At 45.1% G+C, this 16,682-nt stretch overlaps 1 protein-coding gene across 1 annotated transcript; it reads right to left on the bottom strand.

Moving 5' to 3' along the window:
* Positions 1-1,499: 1,499 nt before the first annotated feature.
* Positions 1,500-2,415, bottom strand: LOC309547389 (beta-1,3-galactosyltransferase 5-like; the record flags this gene model as incomplete). Its single annotated transcript, XM_082247232.1, has 1 exon — positions 1,500-2,415. Exon 1 carries the CDS (start codon positions 2,397-2,399, stop codon positions 1,500-1,502), a length of 900 nt encoding a protein of 299 aa, XP_082103358.1. The 5' UTR covers positions 2,400-2,415.
* Positions 2,416-16,682: the final 14,267 nt, after the last annotated feature.

Genomic DNA, 16,682 nt, shown 5'->3' with positions numbered 1-16,682 from the left:
CAAAATCTACAATGGAATGGTTCACAAATAAACATATCCAGGTGTTAGAATGGCCAAGTCAAAGTCCAGACCTGAATCCAATCGAGAATCTGTGGAAAGAACTGAAAACTGCTGTTCACAAATGCTCTCCATCCAACCTCACTGAGCTCGAGCTGTTTTGCAAGGAGGAATGGGCAAAAATTTCTAGTCTCTCGATGTGCAAAACTGATAGAGACATACCCCAAGCGACTTACAGCTGTAATCGCAGCAAAAGGTGGCGCTACAAAGTATTAACTTAAGGGGGCTGAATAATTTTGCACGCCCAATTTTTCAGTTTTTTATTTGTTAAAAAAGTTTGAAATATCCAATAAATTTAGAAATTTCATGATTGTGTCCCACTTGTTGATTCTTCACAAAAAATTACAGTTTTATATCTTTATGTTTGAAGCCTGAAATGTGGCAAAAGGTCGCAAAGTTCAAGGGGGCCGAATACTTTCGCAAGGCACTGTATGAGTCAAAGTAATGAGACTTTTTTTTATTGGTCTCAATGCAAGATGACCATTGGATATATGCATCCTCTGCTGTGCTGTCCTCTTTAGATAATCCACGGTGTTCTGGAAAGCCTCAATCATGTATTATAATTTTAGTTATTACATATATACTTCATATAAAAAAACTATATAAAACAACAGTCCAAGTATTTTAAAAAAAAACATTAAATTAACCCAGATTTATTATAAAGGTTATTTAAAAGGAGAGGCACGTTGTTATTTTTTTTTTTTTTGCTGTTTGTAGCCCAATTGGGGAGATTTCTCCTAGCTACTTCCCTTGTGATAACAGTATCATGGGAGAAGAGGTTCTAATTCTTCCCCACTTAACTGAAAAACAATGTTGATGCTGTTGTGCCAAGTGGACTTTTCCCTCTTTCACTAAAAATCACATCAGGATGCAGTTCTTCATGCTGGTATGAAATCAGCTGACATTCATTACACGATTACTCTTTTCCCACTTCTTGCTTCAGTGAGGCACTGGTGATGTAACCAGGGCCTCACGGATGCATCCTGGGAAGGCTACATCACCATTGCCTCAACCCTCAGATGATGTGCACTGTCGCATGCTTCAGAAGGTAGATGCAGAGTTCCAGGCAGAAATTCAGGAAGGATGATTGATTAATCTGCCTTTAGTGCAAATGGCCACCATGAGAAGAATGGGGAGGAAAGTAAGAATAAAGTAGGCAAAGAATAAAAAGTCAGCAATTATCACTAAATATCTGTTTGTAGAGTGAAGGTGCCTTTGTTGTGTTGTGTCTTTAAGAGGGATTTCCCTTTACGTCCCATCCTGCTGATAATATTGTCCCAAGAACAGGAACTGAAGGAAAATCTTCTGAATGAGGTCACAGTCAGCATTAATGTCCCAAATTAATCACATACATTTTCCAAATGTTCCCCATTCAGAGAGTTACACAGTGCAAATAGAATCTCTGGAAAGTGGAAAGTATTTATATATGAAAAAAGTGCATCTTAACATTCTTCGTCTTGTGCTCTCTGCAAGGCATCCCAATAAAGTATAATTTCCTGTGGTTTGACCCGATGTGACGTCACAAGGTTCCGATAGGTACACACAGAGAATTGAGGCTTTGATATAAAAAACACTGGCTTTTTGTGAAGTTTCTGCAATGTGATATTTAGTTTCTCTAGACACATCCCTACGTATACGTCCTCCAGTTTAAAGAATGGTATGGAAGGAGATATGTTGTAGATCTTTTGAGCAACATCTACAGAGAGCACGTAACCCGTACCTGAACAAAACGGGGAGTATTTATTACCATGGAACTCATTTTTACTTATGTACCACTTGCTGTTTTTATCACGTATAGGGGAGTCATTTGGCTTTAGAAACCCTGTGAAAAGATTTGAAGTCTGGTTTTTACGCATGAGAAGTTCGACAAGGTAAACCGTATTGACAAACATGTCAGAGTCCGTTTTCATGACATAGTGAGTCTGAGGGCAATAGTGAGCAATCCATTCCATGCCCATTAATGTTTTATAAGTCAAGTTGTAATAAGTGTCTATGAAGTCTTTTTGGATGATGTCTTTGTAAATGTTACGTTCTTCTGAAAAAAGTAAATCCTTCTCAGGACTAGGAGAGGGATTGGTGCCAAGAAGAAAGAAGGTCACCACTCGTTTTCCATGGATGAGTTGCTCCTGCCCCCATGTTTTTCTGATGGCCATACGCACTGTCTTCTGTTCGTGTTTTGTGGTTACCAGCAGAACCAAGAATGGAGAGTTTTGATTGCAGTAGGCTTCAGGCAACTTTATGGAGGGGTTATTTTTTAAAACGTCATTGTAAATGAAGTATGAGAATATGCTCAAACACGGAAGTATTACAAATACCACAATGATCATCGTTTTGTGAGCCATCTGACAAATAGAGAGGGAGAAGTGTCAATAAGTTTTGTATCAATAATTTTACAATAAGGTATTGGTAATGATAAGATAAGGTTGAATCTATATTTAGCTTTAAATAGAGTGGGGAAAGACTAAGGTTACTGTGTAAAATCTTGAAACTCACTGTTTGGTTTTATCTTAAATTTCTATGATGAATTAAATTGTACTGTAATCATTTGGTATGATGTTCCTGTCTCCTTTAACCCTTTTGCTGCCACAGGCATGCAAGCAGATGCAATTTGGCAGGGCTTGAGTCCTGAAGGAACGTGTGGGAACGGCGTTCCTGCACTTTTTCCACAGCAAAAATGCAGTTCCTTTTGAGTCGCATAGTGAAGGTGAAGAGTCAGGACTTACTTGCTTGAGGATTGCTCCTCCTCTGAACCCCTGTGTGTATATGAGTGCCTTGGCACCGAGGAATGTACAGCTGTAGACCCGTCCCGGGACAGAGAGGGGCAAGGAGGGGGAGGAGCCTCCAGAGATGAAGGAAGTGCAGCCTCTGTTTACACACACAGGAGGCTCGTCTGTCACCCTGCTTAACCCTTCCAGTGTCGCCTGCATACCAGCTCATATTTAAAGCAGTAATAAACCCAAACATGTCATCTATTGCAGCTTGTCAATCATTAGATGTGGTGGCTGCATTTGTTTTCTTTTTTCGTTTTTTTTTTTCTTTCTGTCTTCATCTAACTAGTAAGAACAAAAAATAATAAATATACTGGCGCAAAGAGAATTAGTGCTGATCCCTGTAAACGGTGAGTGACAATGAACAAATTTTATCATTCATTAAAGTATGTGTGGTCATATAACATGACAAGTCCGATGCGGCGGGTAAGGGTTCACAAGAAAATAATGCACCAAAAACCATCAAACTGTGACAAGTCTTATGCAATGTTGTTGATAAGAGATGGGTGCTGGCTCGAATGACGGCTGCTCTATGTCAAGCAAGAAGGGGCTTGTTCAGTAACTGGAAGAAAACAAAAAGCGCCATCGGAGTGCAGCATAAAATATTTATTAGGGCAGAAGCAACATAGTTACTCACACTTTAAACAGAGTGTGCTTCTGGCTCAAAAGATCAATCCAGATGTATTTGTCCCCTGGGAGGAAGGAAGACTTCAGGATGGCCTCGGCGGCTCCAGCTCCTTGGACGTGGCTGATGGATATCAGTCTCGCCCAGTGGTGTATTTAGGTTTTGTGCTGCCCTAGGCCGGACTAAACTCGTGCACCCCCTAATTTAACTACGACCCACCCCTTCCTGTGAAGGCCACACCCTTTTATGTTTCAGACCCGCCCTGTCATCTGTAAATCCCACCCCTTCCTCATTAGGCTCCACCTTTTCCTCTTAGAGCTCCATCTCTTCCTCTCTGTACCTTAAAAGTGGGTACAAAGTGCCTACTTGTATATTTTGTGGTTTTGTATGGGTACGTCATTTTGGGGAGCGTTCCTGGGGGCCCCGCTAGGCAGCGGGGATGCCAATCCACAGGGCCGGTGGCTGCAATTGCCGCCGGGCCCCCGCGATCACTCCACACTGAGAGAGAAGAGCAGTCTGCTGTTGTACACGCGGCAGACTGTTGTTCTCTCTGAAATGATCACAGAGCGCCTGTGATCCTCCTATTTAGGATCACATGTATCTGTGGTCATTTCACAAGTCCCCCCCCCATACAGTTAGAAAACACCCCCTAGGCTCACATTTAGCCCCTTGATCACCCCTGGGTTAACCCCTTCCCTGCCAGTGTCATTATTACAGTAACAGTGCATATTTTTTGCACTGATTACTGTAGTAATGTCACTAGTCCCCCCAAAAGTGTAAAAAATGTCAGTTAGAGGTCCGATCTGTCCACTGCAGTCCCGCTAAAAATCGCAATTGCCGCCATTACTAGTAAAAAATGAAATAAATGAAAATGACATTTCTCCTACTTTGTAGACGTGATAACTTTTGCGCAAACCAATCAAAATACGCTTATTGGGATTTTTTTTTAACAAAAATATGTAGCAGAAAACAAATTGGCCTAAAAGGATAAAAAAAATTAGATTTTTTTAATTTTAATAACAAAATTAATAAAAATTGCAGAAGTGATCAAATACCACCAAAAGAAAGCTCTATTTGTGGGAAAAAAGTACATCAATTTGTTTAGGGTACAGCGTCGCACGACCGCGCAATTGTCCGTTAAAGTAATGCAGTCCTGAATTGCAAAAAATGGCCTGGTCAATAAGGGGGAAAATCTTCCAGTCCAGAAGTGGTTAAAGCTTGGAGCACTTTGTAGTACATGAACTTTCACTGCCTGTGAACTGTTAAATGCGTTTGCATTGATTTCAGCATGCATGGAGCACTTTGTACACGCTGAAACCAATGCAAACTCTTTTACCAGTTCACATGCAGTGAAAGTTCATGCACTGCAAAGTGCTCCATATTTGTTAAAAATATATTTACTGCAAAAATGTAATGGAATTATTAATTTATAATTGTAGCAATAGCAGTGGGTGGTAACCTAAAATCGTGATTCCTACCTGCTGTTGGATGTCCTGACCTGGATGGGGGTTCCCTTTTCCTCCTCTCTCTCCTCCTCCTCGACATAGATAGACCCTGCCCCGTGGAGAGGTTAGTCCCTCTTACATGCCGCGCGGAGGGTGGGTAGGTGGTATCCGCCCCCACCCACTCATTGAAGTGCATCCGTCTGGCCACTCACTGCCGCTCTATGGGGGCAACAGTCCCTCCCTGCCTGGCAAGTATGTACGCCCCTCAGTGCTGGGACATGGCCATCCAGATTCCAGTGCCCTGGGCAAAGATGGCAAACTGCGCCCCCCCCCCCCCATGTGTATTCACAGTTCACATCTCGATGTTAGTGTGACACCCGCTGGGAGTGAAGGCAGCTTCTCTTGTCTCCAGTCATGTGATATGTCAAATGATAAGACAGTCTGCCCTCACTCTATAGTGGCACTGCGCTGAGACTGAGGCATTGCACGCAGTTCCGGGGAGTTTGCAGTGTGGCCCCATTCACTTGAACAGGTTGCCTTCAGCAGATGGTAGTGCATGCTGAAAGTGACGGGCAGTATAATTCCTGCCACTGCTGCAAATCAAAATATTACAGCAGTGGCATCTGTAAACCTCTAGCTGCTGCCTCTGCAGCTTAAATGACAGGAGTGATAGGGAGCTGTATTATGAGGCTCAGCAGCATGTTTTATTGCCCGCCCGCCAACCGCAAGTGTAAATGAGCCCATGGCTAGGTTCACACTGTTACAGGTGGTTGCATGTGCGGGACAGCGTGTAAATGGCACCAATTCCCACAACCACCTGCAGGAAAAATTCCCTGCTCTTTTACAGATGCACAAGGCTGCCATTTATTCTTATTGGCACCCCCACACATCTGAAAATGCAGCACCTTTTTTGGTGCGGGACATTGCATGGTGCTTTTGCACCATGCGATTTCCCTTCGGCTGCATTTTCATAAAGTTGCAGGGACCTGTTTCCTGCAGGTACAGTAGTCCATTTAAATGAATTGGCTGCTGTGCCTGCGCAAATGTGAGTCACAGCAAACGCATTAGAGTGAACATGACATAAAAGTCACCTAAAAGGAAAATACATACAGCAAGGTGCCTCCAACATATTGTACTTAATAGCACAAAGTCACTTTATAAAATACTTCTGCTGAGTACTTCCCTAATTATCAATAATATACACAGTGCTCAGATAAAAAGAGCAGAACATCACTGCATTGTACCTGTAATTCTCAGAGTTCTTGGGTTTAATCTGGGCTGCTGGGCATCTTCTATCTGCTTCTGTCCCCCATCTGAGTGTCAGCCTGCCCTCCACCTGCATTGCTTTAGTATTCTTAGCTCTGCCATGAGTCCCGACATTTTCTTCATCTTCTGCCAGACTCTATCCCCGCCCACTGGCCCGCCCACCACGTACAGCACTTCCCTAGACCATTAACTACAGGTCTGATAGGAGGTGGGCGGGGACAGAAGATGCAGAAAACGCCGGGACTCAACCTGGACACAGAGCTAAGAATTCTAAAGCAATGCAGGTGGTGGGCGGGCTGATGGTCGGGGACAGAAGCAGACAGAAGATGCTGAGACTAAACCCGAGCCCTAAGCATACAAAAGCCTTGCAGGTGGTGCTCACATTATCAGCACTTCACCTCCGCTGCGCCCTCCGTCCCGCCCACCCCTTGTACGAGCCCTGACGCGGCGACGCCCCTTCACTAAAAGCTGGAGAGTGGAGACTGTGTGTGTGGGAAGAGGCGGCGACAGGCAGGCAAGGACCAGGGGAGCAGACAATGAGGCGGGACTCAGCACGCAAAGTGACAGGAGCACTGCAGACAAGCAGGCGAGCCTCACAGAGTGGATCGGTTTTTTTTTTTTTTTTATGCGGGGACGGCGGCTTTTTTGCCGCCCCCCCGCAAAGTGCCGCCCTAGGCCTAGGCCTTGTCGGCCTAGGCCAAAATACAGCAGTGGTCTCGCCGCAGCTCTGCAGACTGTCCAGCAGCTTCTCCTGTGCTGGACTTCTGGGTGCAGGGGGGTTGTCAAAGTGACGCGTTCTTCAGGCCTGAAGAAGGATCGCATGCTCCGAGAACGCCTTTTGTTTTCCTCCAGTTATCTGACTAGTAAGAAACCTCTTGTATTAGGACTGAATAATAGATGTCACTCCCGCGCTACCTTCTGTGTAATACAACCAGGGCTCGAGTCCTGCAGGAACGCATAAGAACAGCGTTCCTGTACTTTTTCCACAGCAGGAACGCCATTCCCGTTAGCAGCCGCATCTTGCAGGACTGGCCTTTAAAGTATGCGAGCTGAGGCAGAGGGCATGGCCCACTGACGCCCAGGATCGGCCCTGCTGTGGATGTGCTGGAATGGGAGGGCATCTGTGCCAATAGGGGGCGGTCTGCCCCGGGTGCCACACATTGGGGGGTGGGATGTCATCCCGGCATGCATGCCCGCCCCTCCCTTGGTCCTCATCCTCCAGCCGCCGCTGTATCAAAGTCCCGCCCACTAGACTGGCTTCAGTGATAGGCGAACACTGATCCAATGCCGGCAAATTGAATCAGTGTGACATATATTATAGGAGCTGGTCTAGGAGGCGGGACTTTGTTACAGCCAGCGCCAGAGGAACAGGAGTTGAGGGGAGGACGGGTGCACTGGAATATTCAAATCTAAGGTCCACAACACAGCGGGAGATTGCCACTGTGTGTTATCCATCCAGGCACTAATGAGGCTGCATTGCTGCATTGCTGGGCACTGGTAGGGCTTTATTGCTGGGCACTGGTAAGGTTGCATTGCTGGGCACTGGTAAGGTTGCATTGCTGGGCACTGGTAAGGTTGCATTGCTGGGCACTGGTAAGGCTGCATTTCTGGGCACTGGTAAGGCCGCATTGATGGGCACTGGCAAGGCTGTATTTCTGGGCACTGGTAAGGCCGCATTGATGTGCACTGGAAAGGCTGGGTTACTTAGCACTGGTCAGGCTGTATTGATGAGCACTGGTAAGGCTGCATTGCTGGGCACTGGTAAGGCCACATTGATGGGTACTGGCAAGGATGCATTTACTTGGGCACTGATAAGGCTGCAATAATGGGCACTCGTAAGGTTGCATTTGAAGGACACTGGTAAGGCAGCATTTGATGGGCACTGGTAAGGCTGGGTTGCTTAGCACTGGTCAGGCTGTATTGATGGGCACTGGTAAGGCTGCATTTGATGGGCACTGGTAAGGCTGCATTTGATGGGCACTGGTAAGGCTGCATTTGATGGGCACTGGTAAGGCTGCATTTGATGGGCACTGGTAAGGCTGCATTTGATGGGCACTGGTAAGGCTGCATTTGATGGGTACTGGCAAGGTTGCATTTACTTGGGCACTGGTAAGGTTGCATTTGAAGGGCACTGGTAAGGCAGCATTTAATGGGTACTAAGCAGAATGCATTTGATGGGCACTGATCAGGCTTCATTGATGGGCACTGATTAGGCTGCATTTGATGGACACTGATCAGGCTGCAATGATAAGAACTAATCAGGCTGCATTTGATGGGCACTAAGTGAGTGGCCTGGGGCCTGGGCCGCACTTTGCACAATCAATACAGGCAGCAGGAGGAGAGGGGCCCTGGGCCAGCACACTCAGAATTCCCGGTCTCACTAACAAGCGTGCAGACACCTTGGGGCAGGAGGGCCCCCACATATCGGAGCCTGCATAGAAACATAGTGCAGGAGGGGCCCCTCGGCCTCAGAAAGACCCTGCATAGAAACATAGTGTAGAAGGGGCCCCCAGTCATTGCAACTTGTGTTAGAAATTCCCTGTGAGGAAACCATTATCACACATTGTGCTGTTTTTTTTTTTTTGTTAGTAAAGAATACGGGTTGGATTACTTTGTTGTTACATCTGTGCTATATTTATTTGTTTAATGTATGTGAGTTTTGGAGGTGTCCTCATAAACTGGCACTTTACAATAAATGTTTCACTTTATTTGCTAAAAAAAGGAGTATGTTTCATATATACTGTATATATATATATATATATATATATATATACATACATATACATACACACACACACTTTTTTTTTTGTTTAGGTGGGGGGCAATTTTCCCACACTTTGTTTCCCGGGACGTGACCCCTGCAACTTGGCCTCTATTCAGCTGTGCCAATGGAGTGGGATCTTTAAGAAGGAATTTTTCCTTAAGAGATCCTGTAGTTGTCACAGAGGTTGCAGCTGTCTTATTGGATCCAGGAGGGGAGCAAGCCAGGATCCAGTGACAGATTTAGCAGGTAGAGATAAAGCAGAAATGTAGTAAATTGTATGGAGAGACATGATCTGTCTAGCAGGTAGCTGGCACCATCCCCTAGGGTAAGAAAACAATTTGTAATATAGTCAGGAGTGGTAGTGGGTGAAGAGGGATAAATGGGGAAGACAAATTGTGGAAAAAGTTCTACCAGACCTGGATATGGGGATTTCAATGTGCCTTAAGATTAAAAACAATGGGTTACATTTTAAAATTATTTGTATTTATTGAACAGAATACATCATACATGTTAAAAAAGGAAATACAATCATAATAAAGTATAACAGTGCATGTATTTTACATGTCACATACACTATAAGTGAACTGTTTGTGAATCTATGCGTTTCGCTCACATTTAAGGAGCTTCTTCAGGATCCATAGCATACATGCAGACCAGATAAACTTTAATCATATCATAGTATCTAAAATGAACAATAGTTACATAGTTAGTGAGGTTGAAAAAAGACAACAGTCCATCCAGTTCAACCTATGATGTGTGTGTTTGCTTTTAACCGTACATTGTATACCCCTGTATGTTGTGGTCTCTAAGGTGACCATCTAACAGTTTTTTGAAACTATCAATGCTCCCTGCTGATACGACTGCTTGTGGAAGAGAATTCCACATCCTTACCGCTCTTACAGTGAAGAACCCCTTACGCATTTTAAGGTTAAACCACCTTTCCTCTAGTTTTAGTGAGTGGCCACGCGTCTTATTGTATTCCCTTACTCTGAATAGTTTGTTCCTTATGCCAGGGTCGCCAGTACAGTATTTGTACATTGATATCATATCCCCCCTCAATCTTCTCTTCTCCAGAGAGAATAGGTTCAGTGCTTGTAGCCTTTCCTCATAGCTGATGTCCTCCATTCCCCTAATTATTTTTGTTGCCCTTCTCTGGACTCTTTCCAATTCCAGCACATCCTTCGTGAGGACCGGTGCCCAGAACTGGACAGCATACTCCAGATGTGGCCGGACCAGAGTCTTGTAGAGAGGGAGAATAATCTCTTTATTTCTGGAGTGAATCCCCTTTTTTATACATCCCAGTATGCCACTGCCAAGCCTGTTGTCTACCAGTACCCCCAAGTCTTTTTCCATCTTAGACTCACCCAGAGGTTCCCCCCCTAGTGAGTAGCTTGCTTTCTGGTTTTTGGCCCCCAAGTGCATTACTTTACATTTTTCAACATTAAACCTCATTTGCCATGTAGTTGCCCACCCTGTTATTTTGTTCAGGTCTGCTTGTAAGGTTTCCACATCCTGCATAGAAGATATTGGCATGCCTAGTTTAGTATCATCTGCAAATACCGAGATTGTACTAGATATCCCCTCCTCTAGATCATTTATGAATAAATTAAACAGGATTGGTCCCAGGACGGAACCCTGGGGGACCCCACTTTCCACACCCGCCCAATCCGTGTACTCCCCATTAATCATCACCCTCTGGACTCTCCCCTGGAGCCAGTTCTCTATCCAGGTACTCACCTTATGGTCCATACCTACCTTCCTTAGTTTGTACAGTAAGCGTTTGTGGGGAACGGTGTCAAAGGCCTTTGCAAAGTCCAGATACACCACATCCACCGGCTTACCTTTATCTAGGTGGCAGCTCACTTCATCGTAGAAGGTTAATAGATTGGTTTGGCAAGAACGATTTTTCATAAATCCATGCGGATTGCTACTAATAATACCATTTTCATTACTAAAGTCTTGTATATGGTCCCTTAATATCCCCTCCAAAATCTTGCAGACTACAGATGTTAGGCTGACCGGCCTATAGTTCCCCGGGATACACCTCGGCCCCTTTTTAAATATTGGTACCACGTTGGCTTTTTTCCAATCAGCTGGCACCATACCCATCTGTAAACTATCCTTAAAGATCAAGAATAAGGGTCTGGCAATCACCTGGCTGAGCTCTTTAAGAACCCTCGGGTGCAAGCCATCCGGTCCCGGTGATTTATTTATGTTAAGTTTCTCTAGTTTAGTTCTAAGTCTATCTTCTGTTAGCCATGGCGGCATTTCCTGAGGTGTGTTTAGTTCGGCCTTACAAGCTAGGTTCGTGTAGCCCCGATTCTTTTGTGAAGACTGAAGAGAAGAAATGATTTAACACTTCCGCCTTTTCTTTGTCCTCAGTAGCCATATTACCTTTGTCATCTTTTATGGGGCCAATGTGTTCTGGCCTCGCTTTCTTACTGTTTATATACTTAAAGAACTTCTTGGGGTTCTTTTTACTCTCCTCCGCTATATGTCTCTCGTGTTCTATTTTAGCCGCCCTGATTTCGCCTTTACATTTCTTATTACACTCTTTGTAATGATTAAATGCTGCCAATGACCCCTCAGTCTTGTATTTTTTGAAGGCCTTTTCTTTAGCACTAATATGCAATGGAGTGGGATCTTTAAGAAGGAATTTTTCCTTAAGAGATCCTGTAGTTGATATAATAGATATCAATATATATCAAAGCAGAAACATAGCCAGTAAACAAGCCAAAGGTTGGTAACAAGTGGTTTAAGGTTGGAATCAGGTGGAAGTGTAGTCAAGGAACAAATTAAATGGTTGCAAAGTTAAGGACTAGAGATGGCCTTGCGGTTCGCCCAGCGGTCGTTTTGCGGCAAATTTTGCTTGTTCGCTACCCGCCAAATTTGCGAACACATGGCGTTGTTAGCAGCGGCCATATTAGTTTACATTGTGGAGAACTTTGACCCATGACACAGCCGTCAGGTGGAATGGGACAGCCAATTAAAACATTTCAGCACATGGACATGCCCCCTACCCTATAAATAGACCTGAGCTGTCGGCCATTTCACATTCTGCTTTTTGTCAGCGTAGGGAGAGGTTGGCTGTGTTCATGAGGGAGAGATTGCCAGACACAAATAGCTCCGTGAAGATCCACAAAAGTCATTTTCAGGGCTGGTATTTCGGTATAGGTCCAGTCTCTTTTCAGGTTAGGGACAGGTATCCAGTCTGTGCTTTAGGGGCAGTTAGAGAGATCGTCTGCAGTCACACAAATCGCTCTGTTAATGTCCACAAAAGTCATTTAAAGGGCTGCAATTTTTGGTATAGGCCCAGTCTCTTTTCAGGTTAGGGGCAGGTATCCAGTCTGTGCTTTAGGGGCAGTTAGAGAGATCGGCTGCAGTCAGTGGCAGCCTGTCAATAGGGGGCACAGGGGCGCTGCCCCCCCAAAAAAAAGTGCTTGCTAACTGTGTGGGGGAGGTGCTTTGACTGGGGGAAGACAGAAACTTGTGTTTCCGCTTAGCAGAAACACAAACATAGAAACATAGAAACATAGAATGTGTCGGCAGATAAGAACCATTTGGCCCATCTAGTCTGCCCAATATATCTGAATCCTATGAATAGTCCCTGGCCCTATCTTATATGAAGGATAGCCTTATGCCTATCCCATGCATGCTTAAACTCCTTCACTGTATTTGCAGCTACCACTTCTGCAGGAAGGTTATTCCATGCATCCACTACTCTCTCAGTAAAGTAATACTTCCTCATATTACTTTTAAACCTTTGCCCCTCTAATTTAAAACTGTGTCCTCTTGTGGTAGTTTTTCTTCTCTATCTTCCCCTCTCACAGAACGGTGATCTGCCATGTTTACATAGACAGACTGCTGTTCTGCCTCTCTCGGGAACGATTGCCGGATGCCGGCGAACATCGGGTCTGCCAGAGCCGCTGATTGACTCCCGCTGTGTCCAGTAAGGAGCGGGTCACTGGTGATGCGCATGTGTTCCCCAGACCTGGAAATGTAAATGACCTACAGGTACGTGATTTCACGCTGAAGGGCTGCTCTGCCACAGTACATGTATGTGGGGCGGTCCTGAAGTGGTTAATGCGTTTTACCGCATTCCAGTACAATTCAGTTCAGAAAAAATGCACAGCATGTTTTACTTTTTTTTCTGGAACTGGAACTGACCGCACTGGTGTGAACTACTATCTGTGTTTCTGATGCAGAATAAAACGCACTGGACTACTTTGTACATGTGGTGTGAACACGCCCTAAGAGTTAAAAATGTATAAAAACTCTTGCACTCACCACCCTATATTCTAAAATAATCTGAGCGGCAGCAGTACTCAAAGTGTTATTCAACTTTGTGATTACATACTGTAGTTAATCTGGTTTAAAAAAGTCCATCTAATTCAACCAATAAAAGGGGGAAAAAAAAGGGAAAAAATAACAATGCTACATACACAATCCTATACCCACAGTTGATCCAGAGGAAGGCAAAAAAAAAAAAAAAAAACAGCAAAGCACTATCCAATTTGCGCTAGCAAGGGAAAAAATTCCTTCCTGATCCCCTAAGAAGCCATTGGATATTTCTGGAACAACTGTACCTATGTGGTACAATTTATTTATTTTTATACACACTTTTAGAGGTAAAGCGGTGTTCCAGCTGGGGAAGAAAAAAATTAAAAGTCAGCAGCTACAAATACTGTAGCTGCTGACTTTTAATATATAGACACTTACCTGTCAAGGGAGCCCGCGATGTCAGCACCCCAGCCAATTTTCGTATCAGCTGCTGGGTGCTGCCTCTGCCATTCATTCTAAGGGAAACCGGCAGTGAAGCCTTTCAGCTTCACAGCCGGTTTCCTACTGCGCAAGCGCAAAGCGCAATGCACATTCTAATTGGCAGGGGAAGGAGGAGGGGGCTGAACTTCCAAGGGACAGTGCTGTGGTGCTGGATAGTGGGAAAGGATACCTGTCAATAACAGATACCCATTCCTCCCTCCCCCCTGAAAGGTGCCAAAATGTGGCAACGAAGGGGGGGGGGAGAAGCAGATAAGTGGAAGTTCCACTTTTAGGTGGAACTCCGCTTTAAATGGATGTGTCACCCAGGGATGGAGTTCCTCTCTCACTATAGCTTGCTCACAAACTTCCTCATGTGGCTTGAGAAGAAACAAATTGAAACGCATTGTCTCCTGGTTAGAGGTGGTATGCTCATTTGGTCGTTTACTGGCTGCAGTAACTACAAATCTTGGATGTCCATTGCATTTGATTCAGCTAAGTACAGAGCCTGTAGGCCTGATTCTTAGGCAGCTAAATCCACAATGTTTGCTGACTTATCTATTGTGCAATTCAATCTTGGTGGAGGAACGGGAGGAACAACAGCTTTTGTTTCCATCTCAATGGGAGCGGGAACTTGCAATTACTTTGATGAAAACACAAAAGAATAAGATCCTAACACTGGTGCATAAATCTTCTATGGACTGCAAATATCAGAAGGTGGGATATAAAATATTAACTAGGTGGTACAGAGTCCCCGTGCTGATGCATAGGATGGGAGCAGATTGCTTAGACAGGTGTTGGCGTTGCGGGTCGGAGGCGGGTTCAATGCTCCACATTTTTGGACTTGCCCCCTACTGCGACCCTTTTGGATTAAAGTTGCGGCAGTCATTAGGCAACTGACTGCAGTCGAGGTAGGAGACGATCCAGCGTATTGTCTCCTCCACCTCACGAGAAGTTCAATCCACAGATATAAGATGTCCTTGACACTCCGACTTCTCAATGCTGCAAAGGCATGTATTCCAGCCATGTGGAGACAAACTCAACCTCCGGGAAGTAGATTATGGTACTCAAAAGTTAATGAGATTTATAAGATGGAGGAGTTAACTGCCACTTTAAAGAACTGGGAGGACCAGACTAGAGACCGATGGAGGCCTTGGGTGAATTTCACCGGTACAGAGGCTTATAAATTGAAAGTAATTTAATGTGGCTCCTCATGGAGTGCACTAGATTTTTGTATTGGGCTACCCTGGAGGCCCTATTTTGAACTGTTTTTTTTTTTTTTTTTCTTTGGGGTTAGACTATGATAGGCATTCTTCCAAGGCACAGAGATAGGCAGTATGAGTGCCTTTCTAACTCGGATGACGATGATAGGAGACTTATTATGGGAAAATTCTCTCTCCCTTTTTTTTTCTTTTTCTCTCTCTTCAATGATTTCTCACACCGCAATTAAATAAGGTTTTTTTTTTTCAGTTAGGGAGTTTGTATTCTTATCACGTTGTATTAAGTTTGAATTTGCATTTTTAATATTTGACACGAGGAGGAAATTACAATGTGTAGCATACGGTTTGAACACCCTTTTTTTTTTTTCCCTATCACGATGTTTAATATTCACATTTTTTCACTGATCATGATGTGGGTTTTTATCCACATTTCTCCCTAACAAGTACAACATTTAAAATATTAGATAGAATACACTCTGCTAGAAGACGTTTTGCGGTCCTGTGAAAGCGTTTTGCCTGCTGTGTTTGCTGCTGCTCTGCACTGAGCCCACCTAGGCTTCCTGTTGAGTACTTGTACCCCAGGATTGGGAGTTCCCCCCCCCCCTCCGCTTCCTTCTCTGATCCCGTTGTCCGGCTCATCACTGCAGGTCAGCGCCAAAATAGAAACCTCTCCACCCTCCTGTGGTCAGTCCGCCCTTAACAGGTACTCAAGGCATTGGGGTTGGGGTGTGTATAGGGGGGGGGGGGAATTGGAGCACTATTCATGTTCCTGGCCCCCTGTCTGTGGCCTCTTTTGTTTCCCTTGTTTTACACCCCTTCCAGTTCGATATTCGTCACTCCTCACATAGGGGCGATCATCAATCAGGCTCACACCACCGGCACTCCTCTTCAAGATCAGCTCGGAGGTCCTCGTCGGGCTCCCAGCGTCATAAAAAGGCGTCTGCATCAGCTGGCCCCTCACGAAAAACCTGACAAAGCGGGTTGTTGTTGGAGTTGTGTCACCTGGGTCCCTGAAAATAAGTCCTTATGTGCCAAATGTTTTTCCCAGGCTGCGGGAGAAAGGGATACTGTCACGGAACCATGAACCAGACGTACAACAACAGATAAGTGAAAATAAAAAGGCTTTATTGAAAATCAAGCTGTAAAGCAAAAGTCCAAACGGATGGCGAAACCGAGGCAGAGTCCTTGCGAAGCCAGAGGTCAGGAACCAGGAGGGTAGTCGGACGAAGCCGGGATCAGGAACCAGCAGGGTAGTCAGACGAAGCCAGGATCAGGAACCAGCAGGGTAGTCAGACGAAGCCAGGATCAGGAACCAGCAGGGTAGTCAGACGAAGCCAGGATCAGGGACCAGAAGCAGCAGCAGTCTTAGAAGCATGTGAACACAGGAGGACCAAGCAAGGAACTGAAGCCACAGACCTCCTATATATATGAGCTAGGCATCCAGCTCCTCCCAGTGGGAAGGAGGAACCGCAGGGTGGGAGGCTACAAGAAACCCAGAAACCAAGATGGCCGCCAGCACATGTCAAACGAAGGAGAACAGCAAGAAGGTAAGACCATGACAGATACCTCTGATCAGTGCTTGGAAGCCTTTGTGAAGAGGGTCGTGAAGGATTCCTTGGCTGAATTGGGTGTCGGACAGACCCAGGGCTCTGAAGCGATTCCTCCAGGCTCTTCTGTGAGTACAGCCTCAGGAAGATTTTGAGTCATCTCATCTGAGTCACCAGTCAGCTCTCCTTTCGGATAGCGACTCTGAGGCAGAGGATCCTTGTCTGGGCTTTG

The sequence above is a fragment of the Pelophylax lessonae genome (assembly GCF_965119305.1).
Source record: "Pelophylax lessonae genome assembly, chromosome: 2".
NCBI lineage: Eukaryota > Metazoa > Chordata > Amphibia > Anura > Ranidae > Pelophylax > Pelophylax lessonae.
The sequence above is the reverse complement of the archived record's forward strand: the minus strand, read 5'-3'. Positions and strand labels throughout refer to the sequence as shown.